This window comes from Podarcis pityusensis (assembly GCF_964106645.2).
Source record: "Podarcis pityusensis genome assembly, chromosome: 9".
NCBI classification, from domain to species: Eukaryota; Metazoa; Chordata; class Lepidosauria; order Squamata; family Lacertidae; genus Podarcis; species Podarcis pityusensis.
The window spans coordinates 4314850-4337877 of record NC_138034.1 but is presented as its reverse complement, the minus strand read 5'-3'; the positions used below and the strand labels follow the sequence as shown (position 1 = coordinate 4337877).

The window sequence follows — 23028 nt, the reverse complement described above, 5'->3', positions numbered from 1 at the left end:
GCCAGGCACTGTCTGCTTTCATACCCTGCTGGCCAGCAATGCATTTAATCTGGCTGAGCACCCTCAGCATCATGTGGCAGTTAAGGCATTGGGTAGAATCTTAGTCATCAATTCCGGGATGAAGTGGTGCATCACCCCGTCTTGAACCAGTGGCAGATTCAAGCATCTAGTTGGATACTGTGAGAACAGAATGCTGGACTGGATGGGCCATTGGCCTGCTCCAGCAGACTCGTCTTATGTTCTTATGTATAATATATGCAGGGATGCGAGTGGTGCTGTGGTCTAAACCTCTGAGCCTCTTGGGCTTGCCGAACGGAAGGTTGGCGGTTCAAATCCCCACAAAGGGATGAGCTCCTGTTGCTCTGTCCCAGCTCCTGCCAATCCAGTAGTTCGAAAGCACGCCAGTGCAAGTAGATAAATATGTACTGCTGTGCCGGGAAGGTAAACAGCATTTTTGTGCATCATGGTGTCCCATTGCACCAGAAGTGGTTTATTCAAGTGCTACACATGACCTGGAAAGCTGTCTGTGGAGAAACGCCGACTCCCTCGGCCTGAAAGCAAGAAGAGCGCTGCAACCCCAGAGTCGTCTTTGACTGGACTTAACCGTCCAGGGGTCCTTTACCTTTTTTACCTTTTAATATTATATGCTTATGTGCAGCTTAACTTAGGAAACCTGACCTTTATAAACACACATATATTATGCGTGGAATTGTTTGTAATTTTAGCTGCTTGATGAGATTAAGGCTCAGTATGGGAATTTGAAAAAAACTGTGTGGATACATTTGGCTTTGAGTTTTCCCAGAAAATTCCATTCCTATTTGCAACACAGGGTGGCAATTAAGGTGGAGGGAAGGCATACAGGAATCAGCTTGCACACTTTTCCAAGTCTTGACTGTTGTCAAATCATTTCAAAGAGTGAACAGCAGTATAATTGCATTTACAATTTTTTATTGCATTACTTTATTAACACTTACCTCCCTTGAACCATAAAAGTATTTACCACAGATATCATTTATATTTAGCTTTACAGAAATAGTAATCCAGTCATTTACTCAACATATTTTATATAAAACTGCATGTACATTATCATACATTTGCTTAAATATTATAAGCATGGTTTCTGAGAGGACTGTTATGTACATCGACTTAGTAGAACCACCTGCTTAATAAAAACAGCAGCAGACAGCATCTGTTACTGCAAGAGAAGTCTTCGGCTTCGGAGGCCTCATCAGCAAAACAAAAATCCTCCCTTGATTTGTCTCAGTAACAGCGAAGGCCAGGTTCTGTTCATTGTCTTGAGTTCACTTAGAGGCCGCTTATCTCCAGCCTCACAGTTCATCTTCATCTGATAGGGAGTCAAGATAGTCTGTATCAACATACAGGAGGAATCCTGAAAACAGGCTGTCAGCCCACGTGGGATCGGCAAAGAGACCGTTCTGATCCGTGTAGAAGATCTCAAGCCAGACCTCGTCCTCCGGCTGAAGGTACATCACGGTGGACCCGGAAGCAACATCGTGGTTCCCTGTGTTGGCGTCAAAGGTCTTTATTCGGAACTTCCCATTGTGGACCAGGCCAATGGCAAGGTGTTTGTTTGCCAAAGTGATGTCATAGGAGAAGTAATAGATCCCTGGGATGGCGCATATGAACTTCCCGTTCGAAGGGTTGTAATGCCCTCCTTCATTGAAAAGGACTTTGTTGAAAACAATTGGCAGCCTTTCCTCCGGGTAACTCGTCGTGATCCCAACAGAAAAGGCGGATTTCAGTACTATTTGCCCACACTTGCAGGTTCCTGGTAAACCTGGTTTCCCTCTGTCTCCTTTCTCCCCCTTGGGACCCACGGGACCCACAGGACCCACGCTGCCTTTAACACCTCCTGACCCGGTGGGTCCTTTTTTGCCAGCTTCTCCTTGGTCACCTTTCTCCCCAGCTGGTCCTACAGGGCCAGTCTTTCCTCTTAAACCTTAAAAGAGAAGAAAGTCACTTAAATCCATTGTTTTCAAAGGCTCTAATATGTGACTTAGTTGGCTAGCATCCAGTTATTATTAAGCAGACAAATAATCCAGGATTATTAGATACAAATGAAGCGCACAGCCAGTGGCAATATGGCTTTAAAGAATTCTCTTCCTTTATTTGTCCCAGGAATATATTTCTCTGATAGCAGGACTCCCACTGTCTCCACCAAAATACATAGGCTATCAAAGTATACAATGTGAATCTTGCCTGTTTTTTAAATTAAAAATATTCATTTCCAAGAGAGCAAGTTAAGTTTAGTTAAGAGCTGCATCAAGAAGAATCAACAGAATGGAAGAAATGCAATGAATCCCTGACAATCAATACAAAATTCAACAAATTTGAATTATGTAGTGCTGAATACTTCCAATAAAGCATTTTACAGGGCAGGCATTGGAATCTAGGGGTGGTATTCAACTCAGAGTAGACCTACTGAAATAAATGAACCTAACCTAGCCAGGCTCAATAATTTCCTTGTGACTACACTGAGTAAAACTTAGCTGAATACCACTCAGTATTATAAAATGGTTTTGATAGAGTTTTGTTTTTTTAAAGAAAGAAAGAAAGAAAGAAAGAAAGAAAGAAAGAAAGAAAGAAGAGAATGAATATTCAGTACCTGGATTGCCTTTCTCGCCCCTTTCTCCCTTCCTGCCATCTCGGCCATCTCGTCCCGGGATCCCAATGCGCCCGTGAGGTCCAGGTAATCCATTATCTCCAGGAAGACCTGCAGCCCCTGGCAACCCAGGTATGCTACATACGTATCTTGTGGAATAATGCTCGCCTTTAAACTGGCTGAGAAGAGGCTGCCCACTTGTACAGATGGCCAAACTTGTGACACAGAACAACACAAACATCTCTGGTGCTGAAAAAAATGCAAAATGTGCAGACAATCAATTCATCTTATTTAATTCAAACTTTAACAGTAGTTGATGGGCACTTGTTTAAAATATGTGCATTTATACACACATATAGGTACATAACAACACATTTTAGGTGCACACATATCAAAATATACAAATTATGTACATCTTTATGTTCCATCAGTTAGGGGTCTCCTTGATGGTTTTATGAAAATAATTAATTTCTAAGCAATTCCTTCTAAGTAAATGCGCTAAAGCTTAGACTGTAAGCATCTTACCAATAGACTTTGTTTCAGGCAGAAAAAAACACCTAAATATACTATGCCAATCTCAATAGCATACCTTATTTTAGAAGACCAAATTATGTGCAGTTGCAGGAGGCCCACCTACTGTATTTGCTTGGCAGGCAATTTGGGCCTCAACCTTAAAAGCGTTATTTTCCATGGGCAATTTCCCCCGGTGCTCTTGCGGAAATATATATCTTGCATTAAGAAAAAAGATTTGACAGCTCTGCTCCTGAAAAACATTACATGTGTATGACTATGTGGCTTGTGACAACCAATTAATTTATGCCAGCTTTTACTTTTGGAAGAGAAGGTTATGCCTGGCAACGCTATACAGCAAAAGGATGGGATGGCAGAGAACAGAAAATTGACAGAAAATCTGCGCTAAGTCATCTGGCAATCTGCAAAACACAAGTAAACCATTTCCATTTTAGGAACCCATAAATAACATGGTGGCAGGAGGGTTGTGGAAGAGTTAGCAACTCCCACCCACTTGTTCGGGGCTGGCCCAAGAGATTTTGCTGCCTAAACTGGAGTCAAGTGGCACCCTTTCACACCATATGGCCTCAATTCTTGCTGTACCATTCAGACACCAATTCCTGTCTATGCTCCATGACGCTGCCTGAAACCAGTTGCTTGACCCTGCTGCCGGGCCTGTGTAGCCCTGCCCCACACAGCTTTCTTCTGCTGCAAACTACACCCTGCCCACTGCTCTGCAGCTGTTAGGGTGTAGCGGGGTCCTCAGCTAAGCATCTTCATGCACACATCCAGCTCAGCCCTAAGACACAGCAATCAGCCGCCTTGCAAACTTTGCCAAAGCAAGAGGTGGCATTTTGCCTGCATTTTGTACATGATGCCAAGATGAAATACAGAAATATGAATGTAGCTGGATGTTGTTTTCATTGTTTTCCTTTTCTTTCTGTAAAATTGACACTAAAATAATTAATGTATGTGCCAGCAAAAACATTACAAAATACACACCGGTTACTAGAGCCAACAGAATCTGTCAAGGATCAACTTGGAGAAATGCTGAACAGCTTGTAGAGCAACCTTCTGCATAATAACTTCTATACAATTCACTGAGGCCATGTAGCTGGCGCTGTGGTCTAAACCACTAAGCCTCTTGGGCTTGCGGTTCAGAAGGTCAGTGGTTTGAATCCCCATGATGGTGGTGAGCTCCCATTGCTCTGTCCCAGCTCCTGCCAACCTAGCAGTTCAAAAGCACGTCAAAGTGCAAGTAGATAAATAGGTACCGCTCCAGCGGGAAGGTAAATGGCATTTCTGTGCGCTCCGTTTAGTCATGCTGACCACATGACTCAGAAAACTGTCTGGACAAACGCCAGCTCCCACAGCCTTAAAGTGAGATGAGTGCCACAACCCCATAGTCGCCTTTGACTGGACTTAACCATCCAGGGGTCCATTACCTTTACCGTTACCTAAACCAGTTGGCCTTGATGAGACCACATCCTTTTCATAGACATCAATTTAGCCCCAGAGTCTACCTCTGTGGTTGTGTGTTCATGTGTACTGTACCATTACAGTAGAAAAGCTAAGAAATACTGTTGTGAATGTGTTCAGACATGAACCTATCACCACCATCATAACATACTCTCCAACATTTATCTGCCGCAAATAGGAACGCCCCATTCCATAATGATCATTTTGCTATTTATACCCCACACATCTTACTGGGTTGCCCCAGTCGCCCAGGGCAGCTTACAACATGTATAAAAACATAATAAAACATTAAACATAAAAAGCACCCTTCCCTATACAGGATTGCCTTCAGATGGTTCAGGGGTCGGATAACACCATACCGTTAACTGAAAATAGGGACATCCTAAGGAAAATCCCTGCGATGGGGTGAGCTCCCATTGCTCAGTCCCTGCTCCTGCCCACCTAGCAGTTCGAAAGCACATCAAAGTGCAAGTAGATAAATAGGTACTGCTCCGGTGGGAAGGTAAATGGCGTTTCCGTGCGCTGCTCTGGTTCGCCAGAAGCGGCTTAGTCATGCTGGCCACATGACCTGGAAGCTGTCTGTGGACAAATGCCAGCTCCCTCGGCCAATAAAGCGAGATGAGCGCCACAACCCCAGAGTCGTCCGTGACTGGACCTAACAGTCAGGGGTCCCTTTACCTTTAAGGAAAAGTGGGACATTCCGGGAAATCAGAAACTGGGACGGCTTCTCTAAATCAGGGATGTCCCTGGAAAATAGGGACACTTGGATGGTCTGTCATAATTATCATCATCATTATTATCTTTATCATCATGATGATGACGATGATGACAACTACTACTATTACTTAACTCACCCTTCACCATAAGATTCCAGGGCAGGTTTCACCAATTAAGGCGCAATATTAAACATTTTAAAACAACTTTAAACCACAGAAATAAGGTGTCTCTGTTATTATTAGCCTCTAGCCTCAGGTAATGGGGGGTGGGGAACTACAGCAGAGGGGTGTGGAAGGGGGCTGATTCAGTGGCAGGTATGCCAACTGTATGCGGCTGAGGCCTCTACATCCCCCCCATGTCATCTAGGACGGGGCTCAGCTCCCCTTAATCTTGGGGGGGGGGAGAGGATGCTTGGTGGGACGTTGCCCTGGGCCCCCCAGCATCAGGACACAGTGCACAGACTAGCATGACCTGGCACATGAATGTCGCATCAGGAGGAGGACTGGACGGCCTCTCCTGATACAACAGTTCTCCCGTGCAACACGTGTGACATCATGCACATGTGTGACGTCAACCCCCCCCCCGTTGGACGCATCTCAGGCCTGTGTTCATTGGAGAACGATCCTTTAGGCCGAGGGCCCACCCATGAGGCGGACTGAGGCAGCTGTCTCTGGTGGTGGAATCACACGGGTTGGTGCCCCCACGGGTGCCCTGCTGCCCCTGCCAGAGATGTGGCAGTTTCTGGCCAGATCTCACAACAGTTTCATGAAGTCTCGTGAGATCTCATCAGAAGCCGCTGCTTCCAGTAAACAGAGCAGTGGGGAGGGAGGGAGCAGCAGTGGGCAGGAGCGGCACCTTCCCATTTCGCCTCAGGCAGCAAAATGGGACGGGCCACCCCCTGCCTTCAGGACAAACAGAGCACTCTCCCAATTAGCTGAAACTGCCCTCAGTCAGCACCCACCTCTCTCCTGACTTACAACCAATAGTCATTGCCTCCACCGCTATTGCATTGACTTCTTTCCCCTTAGTTTCTGTGTGGCCGCTTGTAGAACTCAGCAGGGAGGAGGAAGGGGCTGGGTAGAATCCCTCAGCTCTGCCGGTCATCAACTCCCTCTCTCTCTGCAAATCATCTCTATTGGATTCTTTTAATTTACGTTCATGGCAAAACATGTATTTCTAAATAATAAAAAGTAGAGAAAACAAAAACAAAAGTTTGTGCTTAATTGCTTGAGTCATTCGTATTCCTTTTATACTTGACTTCCCTCCCCTTCTTACTTGGGTCCTCACTTGTACTTATTTGAATGCCTCTCTTAACACGTCTATGAGTTTGTTTTCATTTTAGTATTTTATTCTTACAGGAGTTATTCTAAACCAGTCAAAATTTCAACTTCCCCATAATAGTCTTTCAAATATTGTTTGAATATGTTTCAATCTTTTTTAAATTTTTGTTTTGTTTGATCTCTTATCTGCCCAGTCAACTTGTACATCTCCATGTACTCCATTAATTTCGTCAACCAATCTTTTTTGGTCGGTAAACATTCCCTTTTCCAGTTCTGTGCAATCACAACTCTTGCTGCGGTGGTGGCGTACATGAATACTTTTAAAAATCTTTTGGAATCTGCTGTTGGTCTCTCTGCCCCCTGCCCTGTCAGCCTCCAAGGGCACCAGCTGCCATTGCACTGATTGCTTCCTTGCCTCAGAATTAGGATATTTGGCCGGGTAAATATCCAAACAGGGCCATTTGGTTGGAATAAATCAGATGAGCACCTTCAGCAATGGCGGCTCACTTGTCCACCAGCCTTTCGAAGCTCTGTTTCCACAATCTAACCAATCTAACTCATTCCCAATATACAATACTCCTTCCCCTCATAAAATCGCTTCAATTCATTTGATCACATAATAGGCAAATAATATCACCAAAGTATTTGGGCATGTAGACCTGTGCTTGAACAAGTTGGTTGTATTTTTCTTGACTCAGGCACCGCAGAACTTGGAAGTTAGATGTCTTGTCAACTTCTTTCAAACATGTGAAATACAAATGTCTGAAATGTCAAATATTTTCTATAGCAAATACAGAACCCCTGCCAAATTTTACTTATGAAAACAGTCATTCAAACTGTGGCAAGTTCTGTTATTAAAGCAGCATGACTACAGTGACATTTCTACATCTCAGTTCTAGAATGCTGGAGGTGGGACAACTTTACTGGTCGTTAAAATTAAAAGCAGTAAAACTGAATATAATGGATGCATCATGGGCTCTTGTGCAGTTCTCCCCTGCAGGCTTAAGTGCCACTAAAATCTGATCAGCTGTTGTAGCCAAAACAAGAATTAATGCTTTTGCTGCAGGAGGTACCACTTAATACAGATGAAACTGTAGACCAAACAATCTTTGTTCCATACTCATTCTATAAGGAGGAATATAGAGCAACAGATCCAGTACATGACTCACAACATATGCATGGAATCTTGCTGCTGTTGTTTTAAGTTGGTGGTTTGGCAAAACCAGCTAAGCAAAAAAATATTCTGCCATTATGTGCTTCAATTTCTCTCATGGGTGAGAAATCCAGGGTTGAAGTACTTAGCTTCCTTTGTATGAGATAGCACTGGAGAGTTATAGTCTATTTTTTGCTTTATTAACAAATATTTGTTTTATTTACAAATATTGAAGCACAATCTGTTGGAAGGGGACTCATCAAATCAGGCAGCAAAGCTGCTCATTCTGCAACAGATCCCCTCCGCCAAAGTCTACAGTGCTCCAACTCTGCCCTCTAGTCTTAGTCAACACTTGCTAAGGTCTCAGCCTGCCCCTGATGCTCCCTGATTTCAACTGCAAAACTGCATTCATGCCGTTTCTCTTTTCCTTTTATTAGATGAAAATTGTTGGCTTCCTAATAATCTGGGTTTTTTAAAGCAGAAATTGTAGCTTTGAAACAGACAGAGGCTAGCAAAAGATTAATGGATATCAAGAAACATGGTGGTACTTTTATGGAAGTCCCTGAACACTCATCAGCTGCCCATTTATTCACAGTAAGCAAAGCATCCCAGACACAGTTGTATAACATGGTTTTGCTTGTTAATGTCCCAGCACCTTCTCTTTTAGTCTGCAGTGCAAATTCCATCTGTATCTCTAGAAGTGCTTTCCTAAAACCACCTTCCTTCAGCTGACAAAACCACTTTTCCCCTACACAGTTTAGCATACACTTCCGTTCTCACTCTAGAAAGCTGATACAGACTAAGCTGTTGCAACCAACTAAACTTCCTGTGTCACAAATGAGTCAACAGTATCCATGTGTGTTTTGGGGGCTCCTTTCCCATGCAGGTGTCAGGGAAGGGGAATCCCTTGCAGACGACCGCAGTGCTTGGAAACAGACAGTCAGACCATGTATCCAGAGTGACCAGAGAAGGAATGACCGCTGGAAGGAGTGCAGAGAGCAGAAACGCCATGGTGCATCTGTAGCAGCAAAACCGGACGCCTTCACCTGCCCTAGCTGCAACAAAACATGTCTCTCCTGTTTTGGTCTCTACAGCCACAGCAGGCACCTTCCAACAGTTTGACGTCACCTCTGAAGGTGCACTTCTTCATTGTCTACTCAATTCTAATGCCAAAGAGTTGGCTGAGTAAGATTTCTAAGAGATGTGCTTCCTTGCCTCTTCCCATAACTAGCTGAAGCATTTTAAATTATGTATCACTACTCTTAAGCTACCCCTCCCTGCATGCACATTTTATACAATTCACATAATTTCCCTTTTCTTGGTGTGGAATTTGGGGTTCTTTTGTGTCTGCATGACCCTGGCACCAGTGATAGAACTACGTATGCTTCAAGGGGGAAATATGTGGGCAATAATGTAAAGGATGGCAAAGAAGAAAGATAAAATATTATATTTTCAGATTTGTGGTGTGGATTTGGAACACAATACTTAACATCTGGTAATAGCCATTAATCACAGTAAAGTAATTACGACATGGTGGCACAAATATATATTTTGCATTGTCGCTTGCTAGATAGAGTGATTCATACAAACCACCAAATAGCTGGCATAAGCTCATGGCATTCTGTCGCTGAAAACTTGGGCTGAAATCAAGGCAGAGACAATTAATTTTTTCACCATATTGGTATTCCACTATGTTGCCATCCAGTTCTGTGGTTATGGATTTTTTCAAAAGCCAAAGGAAACCCAACATCACTCAAACCACAAAAAGACGTGCTGACAGAGTCTGCAGGACGCTGAACTTCCACCTCATTCAAATGCTACAATTTTTCTCCACACTGGGGGATGTCTGCCAAGTTAAGTGTGAATTCCAAACATTATGGATAAGTCATATAAACAAAACTCCAACTGACAGCTTTGTGGACCAGGAAAGAGGATAAACAATGAAAGGTTTAAGGAGCAAATCATTGTCCAGTAAGAGAAAAGATCCAATTCTATGCATGGACAGTGCAAAAGCAGAGAATGGTGTGGAAACAGAAACATGTCTGCTTTGGAAGGGTGCGCTTGCCCCATATAACACAATGAAAACAAAACAGAGCCCACCCACTCCAGAACATTTGTGATATAAAACACTGCACAGCACAACTTTAGCAGGAAGTTAAGGACATGCACGGATGGGAAACGAAGCAGTATGTCTGCCCTGAACCATTTGCATGCAGAAAAAACATTGAAAGTGGGATCACATATAACTGCCCCAGCACCATCTTGAGCACAAATCATCACAAATCCACAATAAAAAGGATGTCTTAAAGGGAACTATGAAGCATAATGAGGCCAATAGAATGAAACAAAGTATTGTAATGGCGCCATTCTCTCCCAGATTTTGTTTAGGTAAAGGGACCCCTGACCATTAGGTCCAGTCGCAGACGACTCTGGGGTTGCAGTGCTCATCTCGCTTTATTGGCCGAGGGAGCCAGCGTTTGTCCGCAGACAGTTTCCGGGTCATGTGGCCAGCATGACTAAGCCGCTTCTGGCGAACCAGAGCAGCGCACGGAAACGCCGTTTACCTTCCCGCTGGAGCTGGACCTATTTATCTACTTGCACTGCATGCTTTCAAACTACTAAGTTGGCAGGAGCAGGGACTGAGCAACGGGAGCTCACTCCGTCGCGGGGATTTGAACCACTGACCTTCCGATCGGCAAGCCCTAGGCTCTGTGGTGTAACCTACAGCGCCACCCACGTCCCATCAGATTTTGTTTAGCTAATACCTAAAATGCTTCCTCAATAGATACTGATGGCTAGAACATACTTGCCGTATAAGTCACTGATCCCTATTAACTGCCAGTTATCTGACAAACCCCACTGGCTGAAGGAACCATTTTGGCACATGGAATGAAGCCAGCACTGAAGGAGCTTGGCAGGGGCTTCAGTGTCATATTTACTTTGGGGAGAAGTAATGGTGCTTTAAATTTGTGATGAGGAAGATATGTTGATGGGCTGCACCTCCCACCAATCAGTCCCAGTCGGAATGGTCAGTAGCCATGTATCAAACAATATTTGGAGAGCCAGAGGTTCTCCACCACCACTTTAAATATATTCTGTCTTGGTGTTTCTATGGTCCTCATCCTGCTTTGTAAATAAACCAAATGAATTAGTGCAAGCCTTCATGCTCTATCATCACAAGGAAACTGACAGCCTTCACAAAAAGCTGCTCTGGAAAGGGAGAATAAACAGGTATCAAAAGCTGAGCTAGAAATATATAATATTGGTATCCTGATCCTAAACACATTTATTTGGGTGGAAACCCCATTCTTTTCAGCAAAATAAATTTAGTTTTAGATATACATGCTTAAGACTACAGGCCAGCAGTCTGAATTTCTGTGTATTAAGATTTGACACATGCACAACATGAGAATGACAAGTCCAAGACTCTTCAAAGTGATTCATGATTCTGGCACTTCTAGGAGCACAACATTCTTGCATCCTCCAAGTTTAACGGTCAAAGTAGGAACACTATTAGCACATGAGTTTGCGGGGCTAGGCATAAGATTCAAGCACCTCAGAGAAGTGGCTTGGCAGGCAATGGCTGGATCAATGCTACCTGGCATCAAAGTATCATAAGCAGAAATTGGGAGTTAGATATTCATGCAAGCATTTCACATGGCGCGGCCCCAGATGGTGAAAAGAGCAAGGCAAAGCAAGGCACCGTTGCCAGAGTGGGGCCAATGGGTGCACTTCCCTAGCTAGAGCACAGCTTTGCCCCACTTGACAGGGGTGCTGCCTTAATTTGTGATATAACAGCCCCATTTAACAACTGAGAGCTTGTTCTATGGCTGGGCCAATAGAAACCACACTCAGATTTGTCTTTTTTTTAAAAAAAAAATATTTATTGATAATTTCAAAATTACAAGAAAAATAAAAAATAGCAAACAACACTACAATACAAAAAAAGAAAAAAGAAAAAGAAGACAATAAAAAAGGAGAGAAAAGCACAAAATGTGAAAACCAATATAACAATACAGCAATAAGAAAAAAAGAAGAAAAAAAGAGAAAAAAACCACAAATCCCAAATTACATGTCCATAATTTCCATTTGCTTGTTTCATTGACCTCCTCACACCTCCGTTTTTGTGTTCTAGTTTAGTAATTATTTCAGCAAATTCTTTCCATCTTTCTCAATTCTTGTTATAAAATTTGTCTTGACAATTTAACCTAATAATTAACTCAACAAATCCTTACCATCTTTCCCCATATTCTATTATTCAGATTACCTTAATTTATTTAACCTTATCTTACCCCTAAGTGCCTTAAAACTTAAATCTTAAATTTCAAATATACATAACTCCTAATATTTCTGCTAGAGTCGTATAGTTTCATTCCCACATTTTCCCTAATATTCATTAGCTGATTCTAAAATAAAAAAGTTTCCATTATAAATTCTCTTCCAATCATCATCCAGCGTCTCTTCTTCCTGGTCTCGGGTCATGTCAGTCCTTATTGTCCTTATTGTCCATTCCGTCTAGTCCATCAACCTGGAAGCCTTATGTCCGAGGCCCTTAAATCTCTTCCATGTCCCTTCTGCAATTCTTCTTCATCTTGTTTGTACTTGCCCTTTTCCTTATCTCTTGTTGGTCTCTGTCTTAGTTTCTTTCCTTTCTCATTGAGGAGTAGGTCTCTGGGGGATTCCAACCCAAAATTGTCTCCTTCACCCTTCATCCAGCTCACCCATTCCCCACAGTCCCACTCCCCACAGTCCTCGATGTAATCCAAAATGGATTTAAAATCAAATTTCAAAATCTCTCCAAAGCTAGAAGTCTCCTCATCTCCAAACTCCCCTTGGTCCACTCCAGCTTCAATCTTCAATAACAGTGGCTTATGCTCCTGTAGGGCCTCGGGTCTCTCCATTTGTACTATTTGATTTTTATTTTTATTTTAAATATTTTTATTGCATTTTTTCCAGATAGAAATACAAAGTCAGATATACAAAGAAATAACAAAGGAGAAAAAAGAAAAAAAGAAAAAATAATCTTTTCAAAACACTTTTCCATAACCAACCGGACTTCCCCGCGTCTCCCTCACCGTGCGTTCTTTACAATAAAATTTTTCAGCAAATTATAACCTTGTTTCGTGTATTCTTTTGCTCTTTCAAATAGTTATAATTTATGTTTAAAATACTTATTGTCTATTTACACTAAAGACATATATAATATTATTTTAAACATTTAGTCCTTTCATTCATATAACTTAGCTTACCATACCTTAATCTTATTGCTGGAGCTAGATTTCCCTAATCATGCGAATTCTTAACATTCATATAACTTATAAAATTTTTGTAAATAATCTTTATATTTTTTCCAATCCTCCTCCATTGCTTCTTCTCCCAAATCTCGGATCCTGCCAGTCATTTCGGCCAGCTCCATATAGTCCATCAATTGCGTCTGCCACTCTTCCAGTGTGGGTAAATCTTGAGTCTTCCAGTATTTTGCGATGAGAATTCTTGCTGCTGTAGTTGCATACATAAAAAAAATTCTATCCTTCTTTAACACCTTCTGGCCGACAATGCCCAGGAGGAAGGCCTCTGGTTTCTTGGGAAAGGTGTACTTAAACACCTTTTTTAACTCATTATAGATCATTTCCCAGAAGCCCTTCACTTTTGGGCAAGTCCACCAGAGGTGAAAGAATGTCCCTTCAGCCTCCTTACACTTCCAACATTTATTATCAGACAAATGATATATCTTAGCCAGCTTGACTGGGGTCATGTACCACCTGTATATCATTTTCATAATATTCTCTTTCAAGGCATTACATGCCGTGAATTTCATATCAGTGGTCCATAACCTTTCCCAGTCTTCAAACATAATGTTGTACCCAATGTCCTGAGCCCATTTTATCATTGCTGATTTGACTGTCTCATCCTGAGTGTTCCATTTAAGCAGCAAGTTATACATTCTCGAAAGTACCTTGGTCTTTGGTTCCAACAATTCTGTCTCTAGTTTCGATTTTTCCACCTGGAAACCTATTTTTTTGTCCACCTTAAAAACCTCTTGAATTTGAGCATAATGAAGCCAATTTTGCACCTTATTCTTTAATTTTTCATAACTCTGCAACCTCCAAGTTTCTCCAACTTTTTCTATAATTTCCCCATATTTCAGCCAACCAACCTCCATATTGGGTTTTTTCCAGGCCTTAGCCTCTGCTGGTGATAGCCACCTCGGAGTCTTACCTTCTAGTAAGTCCTTATATTTTGTCCAGACCATAAATATTGATTTTCTGACAATATGATTTTTGAACATTTTATGAACCTTTGCCTTGTCATACCACAAATATGCATGCCAACCAAAAGCATTGTCAAACCCTTCCAGATCTAGGACATCAGTGTTCTCAAGAAGTAACCAATCCTTCATCCAGCAGAAGGCCGCAGCTTCATAATATAATCTCAGGTCCGGCAGGGCAAACCCCCCTCTTTCTTTCAAATCAGTTAATATTTTAAACTTTATCCGGGGCTTTTTGCCCTGCCAGACAAACTTAGATATATCCTTCTGCCACTTTCCAAAACATTCCACTCTGTCCACAATCTGTAGGGCCTGAAACAAAAATAGCATTTTCAGCAATACATTCATTTTTATAGCTGCAATTCGACCCAACAAGGAAAGTTTCAATCTTGACCAAATTTCCAAATCTTTTTTGATTTCCGACCAACATTTTTCATAATTGTCTTTAAATAAATTCAGATTTTTAGCAGACAAATGAACCCCTAGGTATTTCACTTTTTTTACCACGCTTAGTTCTGTCTCCTTCTGAAACCCATCTATTTCTGAAGATGTCAAGTTTTTCCCCAGAACCTTGGTTTTTTGCTTATTCAACTTAAATCCCGCCACCCGACCAAACTCATGAATCAGGTCTAGTACTCTTTTTGTACTAGATTCTGGCTCCTGTAATGTCAAAACCAAATCATCTGCAAAAGCTTTCAATTTATATTGTTTCACTCCGACCTGTATTCCTTGTATCGACCGGTCCTCCCTGATCATGTTCAATAGCACCTCCAGGACTGAAATAAATAATAGAGGGGATAGGGGGCACCCCTGTCGTGTCCCTTTTTCAATTTTGAACTCATCTGTCACCACATTGTTCACTATCAGTTTAGCTTTTTGCTCAGAATAAATTGCTTCTATTCCATTTTCAAACCCCCGTCCCACTCCCATCCCTTCCAAGTTTCTCTTCATAAACATCCAAGAAATGTTATCAAAGGCCTTCTCTGCATCGATAAAAATTAACACAGCTTTCGTATTGATATTAGTTTGTAAAAGTTCCAAAATATCAATAATGTTCCTGGTATTATCACACAGATGTCTCCCTGGGAGAAAGCCCGCCTGGTCCTTGTGAATTACTTCATTAAGTATTTTTTTAAATCTACTTGCCAAAATATCAGCAAAAATTTTGTAATCCACATTTAGGAGTGAGATGGGACGGTAGTTCTTAAGCTGAGTCTTTTCAGTTTCCAATTTAGGTATCAATGTGATGAAAGCTTCTTTCCACGTTTCCGGTGCCCTCCTCCCCTCCATAATCTGATTACAAACCTCCATTAGTGGTTGTATCAAATAGTCTTTTAATGTCTTATAGTACTTGGAGGTAAGTCCATCTGGGCCTGGAGATTTGCCTAATTGCATATTCTGAATGGCACCCTCAATTTCCTGTTGTGTTATTCTGTAATTCAAGATTGTCCTCTTCTCCTGAGATAGTTTTGATAAACCATTAACTTTTAAAAATTGGTCTATCTCAGACACTTCCTGAGGCCCTTGTGTATAAAGTTTTTTAAAATATTTCTGGAAACACTTTCTAATTTCTTCTGGTTTCTGAATATTTCTCCCTTCCACCTCTAGATTTGTAACGAAATTCAGTTTTTGTCTCTTTTTCAACTGCCATGCTAGCAGTTTTCCACATTTATTCGCCGATTCAAATGATCTTTGTTTCATTTGTTTAATTTTCCATTCCACTTCTTGGTTTATCAATTTCGCATATTGTGCTTGGTGGAATTTGATTTCTCTTAAAACCTCTTTTGATTTTGGTTTTAATCTCAATTTTTTCTCTCCATCTCTTATCTTCTCTAATATCCTGTCCTTTTTTCCATTCCATAGTTTTTTCTTGATTGTGTTCTGTTGTATCAGAAACCCTCTCATTACTGCTTTACTTGCGTCCCAGATTATTCTCTTTTCCACCGAGGTGTTCAAATTGATTTCAAAATAATCCTTTAAAGTTTTTTGGGCCTTCTTCACAATCTCCTGATCTCTTAGTAGGGTGTCATTCATTTTCCATCTGAAAGAACCGGTTGGAGTAAGTCTCAATTCCACTTTCAAGGCGTTATGGTCGGAGCATGTCTTTGGGCAGATTTCCACTTTTCTAGTCTTGGGTGCCAGCCCTCTAGTCGTCCATATTTGGTCGATTCTTGTCCATGTCAGGTGGGCCTCAGAAAAGAATGTTCCTTCTTCACGTAAGGGGTTCTTTGTCCTCCAAATGTCAATTAAGTCCATGTTGTCAGTTAGTTCAAAAAAAGTTTTCGGTAGTCTGCCGTCTTTAGTTAAGTTTTGATTTTGTGACTTATCCATGTGAGTAGAAACCACCCCATTCATATCGCCCATCATTATGATGTTGGTATAGTCCAGATAGTCCAGCATTGTCTCATGCAGCTTCTTGTAAAATTCCGATTTCCCCTCATTTGGTGCATAAATCCCTAATATCAAAAATTTTTCTCCCTGTGTTTGTATTTCAATTGCCAAAATTCTTCCTTGCTCATCTTTAAATAAAAATTTCGGTGACAAGTTCTCCTTTGCATAGATTACCACGCCTCTTTTTTTAACTCTGTCTGATGAAATAAATTCTTGGCCTAATCTTTTGTTAATTAGCACTTTCCTGTGGAGTCTAGTCACATGCGTTTCCTGCAAGCAAATAATATCCAATTGTTCTTTTTTCAAAATATGGAAAATCCTCCGTCTTTTTTCCGGGGAATTCCCGCCATTTATGTTCCAACTGTACAGCTGCAGGGACATCCTGGGTCAATCTGTTGTTCCTATAATGGGGTGTCTTCCTTTTCTTCTGAACCCGAGGGTGTAGGTATCGATGCTGTTCCGGGCAATGGCGGTGGCCAAGAAGCTGCTGCTCCCTTTTGAAGGTCTTCTCCGTGGTCGTGCAGGAACTTCTGGTTATCTTCTGTTGTTTTAATTTTAACTTTCTTTCCTTTAAAGTTGAAAGATAAGCCTTGGGGGAACTCCCACCTATACGGAATCGCGTTACCTCTCAGTAGTCTTGCTAGTTCTGTGTATGTGGCTCTGAGGTCCAAAAGTTGTTTAGGAATATCTCTGTAAAATTCTGCTCTTTTGCCTTGAATATCAAGTGATTTCTTAAAATGAAGGCCTAATATTTTGTCTCTCTCCTGCTTGGATCTCAAAATAATCAAACAGTCTCTGGGCTTGTCCCTCCTCACGACTCTTCCCAATCTGAACGCAGTTGTAATCTTAAAATCTTTGTCCTCTTCTATACCCCAGAACTTAGAAAATTCTGCTGTCAAGTAACCAATTAAATCTTCCTGTTCAAGCTCTGGGATAGCTCTTAATCTCAGATTATTTTCCCGGTTTCTCAATTCCACCATAGCCAGGTAGGCCTGCTGATCACTAATGTGCTTGTGTAGTGGCCTTACCTCCCCTTTTATAGCCTCAACTTTCTGATTTGCTTGTTCTGCTTTTTCATTTGCTGCCTCAGCCAATCTCCGATTTTCCACAGTTGCTTCCTTAAGGTTCCCAATAACTTGTGTATGTTGTGCAACTTGGTCAGATAATTTAGTAATAGAGGATGTGGCTTGGTCAATTTTTGCCGATTGGTCATCCACCTTCTTATTCAAAATTGCGAATTGATCTAGCATTTGTTTTAAGAAGGTATCAGATCCTCCTTCAGCCATATCCTCTGATGCAGGCTGTGCAACTTCCTTTTCTTGTACTCCCAAAACAGCTGGGACAGATGATCTACGTGACTGAGTAGTCAAAGTTGTTTGCACAAGTTGGGCTTGTCTTGCTTTCGTTTTAGCAGATCTTGTTTTCGGTTGGCCACTCATTCCACACCTGTCTATGAGTCAAGGTCAAATTATATATTGTCCCATGGGAAGGACAGTTCCAAAGTGTAAATAGCAAAGCCTCAGGGAGTCAAAATAAAGTTTGTTCCCAGGCACTTGTAAATCCAAAACTCCACTAGGGGGAGTATTACTGTAGTTCATAGAAAGGAAAGAAATTTATCCGCCATTAAAGTCCCTGCAGTCCCAAACAATTTAACCAAAAGTCCTTCATAAACTTTTTTAACTTGCAGAGCTGTTCCCAAATTGCCACAAAGTCTCACAAAAAAGGTGCCAATAACAGTTTCTTTAATTGTATCTTGCCAGCAACACTCGACTGTAACAGTTTCTATTTTAAATACAGTTTCCGCAATGACAGCTCTCTTTTTCTCCTGTCAGTCCGAGGTTTGGTGTTTTACTTCTTTATAATCCAAAAAGGGGAGGAAAGTCCCATTTAAAATCCAATGCACTTAGAAATAAAGGTCTTTTCTTTTCCCTTTTGTAAGCCAATTCCTTCAACACACGATAGTCCCAAATTTATAATCCTTTAAAACTGCTTCCAGCTTGTTAAGCTCTTTGCCTTTGATCTTTAAAGCACTGCCGGAAGACGGGCTTCCTGTTTATCGTCTCCCGCTTTCAGCCAAATTTAAAATTTTAAGTCCCAAAATGATTGATCCTTACTCACGAGTAAGTAGTTTAGAGCCTGATGTTTCAAGAAGAAAGGTCGGCGCTCATCAGCAGCAGCCGCGCGGCTTCGCTCCCGCAGAAAGAGCGATGAACTCACAGCACCGCTCCCCCTTCCACGTTTCCGGAGCCCCTTACGGGGTCCCTTCTTCGCTTTTGGGGTCGCTCCCGGTGCCCGCCGAGTCCCACGGCCACGGGCTCACTCTGCCCGTGGTTTTTCTTGATGGGTCACCGCTGTGCCGCAGCGGACGACCCTTTTCTGCGGAGCCCCTCTTCAGAGACCGAAGAGGACCGCCATTGCTGTTTCGCGCCGCCTCCGGAAGTCTCCATTTGTACTATTTGAGGTGCAGCCACATCCTCCTCCATTGTCAACTGCACTTGCCCAGTCGGTACAGATTGATAGGTTGGTTCTTGGATGATTTCTGTATCAATGTTATTAACCACAACAGTCAAATCCATTTTCTCATTCATCAAGTCCATCTTTTCATGTATCTGTTCCAGCAAAGCATTTGTCTTACATAGAGCAAGCAACCAGTCTTTCTCCCAGCTCATCTTTGTTCAAGGTCGAAAAAGTCTGTTCCCACAGTCTTAATCTCACAGATGTTGGGTCTCAAATATGCTGCAACAACAATTTAGCAAGCTCCCTCTAGAGGAGACAATGTACTTGTAGCCATTTTTTTTTTAAAAGACAAAGGAAAGTTAATTCCATTTTTCAGATATTTCAGACGTTTTTCAGATATTTTATTTCTTTAAGATGCAAAAGGCAACATTAGAATCAACTTGTTTCTCTTCATTAGCTATCTGTCAAAGTGTTACGTTCACCGTCAATGGACCTCAGCAACAGTTTCGGTCTCTGACACCCCGTTCCCAGGTTAGAGACGATGGAAACTTATCCTTCTTCACTCCCTCTCCTGCTAGGGTTAAACAGAGTCCCCCCCCCTTTCTCCTGCTTCCAAGGGGGGTTTCAGTGGTTCTAAATGAAGGAAATTTAGTCCTTTTTTGACAGCTTCCCGGCTTTAGCTTACAAAATTTTTGCTTTAGTCTATATACAAAGAAACGGAAGGCGGACTTCCTGTTTACACCTTCCCGCTTCGTTACCAAATTAAAGCAATTTCTTTTTTTAAAAAATATTTTATTAAGGGTTTTCTTGTTTACAGTGTAAGTGTAATGCCTCGTATTTTTTCCCCCATGTAACATTTTTACAAATCCGTTTCATTTGTTGAGGCATTAGGGGGAGAAGAAAAAAAAAAGAAAAAAAAGAAGAAGAAAGGGGGTGGAGGGAGGGGAGACGGATGGGGGTGGGGTCGGGTAGCGGTGTTTCTATTATGCTTAATGTATGTAGAGTTTGGTGTCAGCGTGCTTGTGTGGTTCACTTGTGTTCCTTTGGTGGTGAGAGAGGTTGGGGTTGGCCTAGGGTGTGGTTGTTTGTTTGTGATTGGCTGTGGTGATCTTTGTTTTTGTGTGTGAGTGAGGTGGGTGGGTGTTTTGGATCAGGTTAGCCATATTGATTTGTATGCTGTTGGCGGATTATTGTCATTGTCCTGTTGGGCTGTGTATGTGATAAAGGGGAGCCATACCGGGGTGAAGGTGTCTTCTTCTGTTTGTCTGTGTGTCAGTTTCAGTTTATTAGTTAATTTTTCTAGTAGGGCTGTTTCCCATACTATTTGGTACCATTGGTCCATGCTTACTCCTGACAGGTCTCTCCCGTGTCTGGTTATGGTGTTTCTGGCTGCTGAAAGTAGTTGGGTTATGAGTTCTTTGTGGTGTAAATTAAAGCAATTTCTTGATCCAATTTTCCGTTTCTACTCACGGGTACTTGTTTTAAGTCCAATTGTCCACAGGAAAAAGTCAGCGCTCTCTGGCAATGGCTGTGCGGCTTCACTCCGTGAAAGTAGCAGTCAGTTCGTAGCACCGCGCTTCTCACCCCACTTCGCTCCGGAGCCCCTTGATGGGATTCCCCGCGAGTAGGGGGGCGCTTCTGGTGCCCTGCCGAACCCCACGTTCCCAGGCTTCCTCCGCCTGGGATTTCTAGCGGGTCCCCACCTTCGCCGCGGCGGGAAGACCCAGTTTTCACGGAGCCCGTTCCTCCGGTCAGAGGAACTCTGCCATTCACCAATGGCACTGACCCGGAAGTCCCAGATTTGTCACCAGCAGAAAGTGGGTGCTCAGCGTGCCTGCAGGCGGATGGTTCCAAGGCACAGCTCAGACTACATTCACTCCAATTGTATTAGCCATACACCATATGGAGATCATTGGCCTTGTTTTACAGCTGCATACCCTCCAACGTTTCCCCGATGAAAATAGGGACGTCCCATTCCATAATGATAATTTTACTCTTTATACCCCACACATCTTACTGGGTTGCCCCAGCCACTCTGGGCAGCTTCCAAAACATATGAAAACGTAATAAAACATTAAACAGGATTGCCTTCAGATGGCTTGGGGGTCGGATAACTCCATAGCCTCCAACATTTCTCCAATGAAAATAGGAACATCCTAAGGAAAAGCGGGACATTCCAGGATCAAATCAGAAACCGGGACAGCTTCTCTAAATCAGGGATGTCCCTGGAAAATAGGGACACTTGGAGGGTCTGCAGCTGAGACACACCCTGAAATGAATTAAGTGACTAAGGCCAAGCACGTGTCTTATGGAACTATTTGGAGGTATCATTGATTTGTTTTTGTACCCGTTTTGAAGCAGTTGTGGTTTGAATAATATTTATAGGTCTGGACAATTTTTTCCCCAAGAGGAGTTGGTTTTTATGCATCCAATTGCTTCAAGCTGCACAATATTGATATCTGCAATGTATTCTCCCCACTCTTTCCATACCCCTTCAGCAGAGAGGGAATCTGTGTGTAAAAGAGGGGGGAGCTGGGCTGGGGAAATTGCAAAAGAAGAAACCTCATAACCTATGGCAAATTTGGTGGGGAATCTGAATAAACTGTGGAAGCTGTGAAGTTCCCCTGAAAGCTTATTGAGTTGAAGAGTTATGTGTGTGCATAAAGAGGAAGTGAATGAATGGAAACAATCATTTGAACGATTAGTTCTTTGTAAGCCAACGCCAGCTAAGGAAAGAGTTGCATAGGAATAACCCATGGCTGCTACCCAGAAGCTGCTCCATTTGGAAGCTGAAGAGAGCCTTCTCAAAGCATTCATGTCCTCAGTGAGATCATAGAAGCCCTTGGCAGCTATGAAGAATAAGTGGTATCTGGAACTAACCTAGGCAGCAACCAGCTAAATTGTCATCTGCCTCTGTACATGAACAGAAAAGAAAATACTGAGCATGAACGCAAAGAAAACCCAGGGCTCCCAAGCTTAGAAAACTGCTGCACTACTGCCACATTAAATATAATCTAGAGCAACTGCTCTTCCACCTTTTCAGGCCCAGAACCCATATTTAACACAAACATGCACCTGCGGACTCTCTTCATTTCCCCCCCCCCCCCATGTATTTGTAGTGTTCGGTGGTTGTGCTGCTGTAGCAGCTCTCTGTAGATCAGTGAGTAGATCCCAACCCACCCACCAAAGACCAATGATCCAAAGCCTTAAAGCCATTTTTAGACCAGGTGGTCTTAAGAAGACAGTATCTGCCACATCAGAGCTAAGTGAAATAAGATCTAGGTACTAAGCGAAAAGTTGCGAGTTTATGAGTTTCATCAACACCAGGTCTGATATTAAAAATGTGAGTAGAGTTTCATAAGAAAAGCCTTCTGGATCAGGCTGGTGGCGTATCTGGTCTAGCTTCCTAGTCTCACAGTGGCCAACCAGATGCTTGTGAGAAGCCAGGAGGCGGGACCTGAGCACAACAGAACCTTCCTCATTTCCCAGCTGCTGATATTCAGAGGTTTGTTGCCTTCAGTAGTTAAAGTAGCCCTTGTAGGGTTAAGGACAACAAACCAAAGAGAACCTGCTCTTTGGGGCTAAATGGGAGCAAATGCTAATCCAGAGGAAACCCAAATTGCCCATTTGCTCCAGCTGAGCACTAAAGAGTGGTTTTTCCTGTGGGAAAACTACAGGACAATAGGAAGTATCAATTTGTTGCCCTGCTCAGGGCTTGCTTTGTTGTAGAGCTCTAAACATGCATATCAGTAAAACATGCTATCAATAAAACACTGTATCGGATTCTGCTTCCATTGTGGTTCAGTCCCTATGTCTATACATCCTCACACAAGATATAATTTAGCAGACTGAAAGCAAGAGATTCCAGACAATTACTGTTATCTGCCTGTCTCGAAAGACAATGGAAGTTTGCACCACTAGATGTAAAGTCAAACAATTGGAGAGTTACAGAACCTGCTGTGGCTGTAGAGACCAATATGGGAGAGACATGTTATGTTACATCTGGGGCAGGTGAAGGTGCCTGGTTTCGCTGCTACAGATGCACCATGGTGTTTCAATTATATAGCAGGCAGTTGAAGAATTTGCTCAAGTATACTCAGAGGTACATTGGATAACTAGTTACTGCCATACCTCAAGCAACAAAAGCACG

The 23028-nt window shown here is 42.3% G+C and overlaps 1 protein-coding gene across 6 annotated transcripts in view; it reads right to left on the bottom strand.

The window, feature by feature from the left end:
* Positions 1-931: 931 nt before the first annotated feature.
* The window catches only part of C1QTNF7 (C1q and TNF related 7), a 57192-nt gene continuing 35095 nt past the window's right edge, over positions 932-23028 (bottom strand). For 5 of the 6 annotated variants that reach the window (XM_081021599.1, XM_081021598.1, XM_081021596.1 and 2 more), the window contains 2 exons: positions 2627-2872; positions 932-1960 (listed from right to left, as the gene is read on the bottom strand). In XM_081021599.1, the coding sequence (XP_080877725.1) occupies positions 1329-1960; positions 2627-2864 (870 nt within the window). In that variant the 5' untranslated portion in view covers positions 2865-2872 and the 3' untranslated portion in view covers positions 932-1328. Of the gene's footprint in view, positions 1961-2626; positions 2873-3212; positions 3387-23028 lie in introns of all 6 variants that reach the window. The other variant, XM_081021597.1, reaches the window with a different exon arrangement.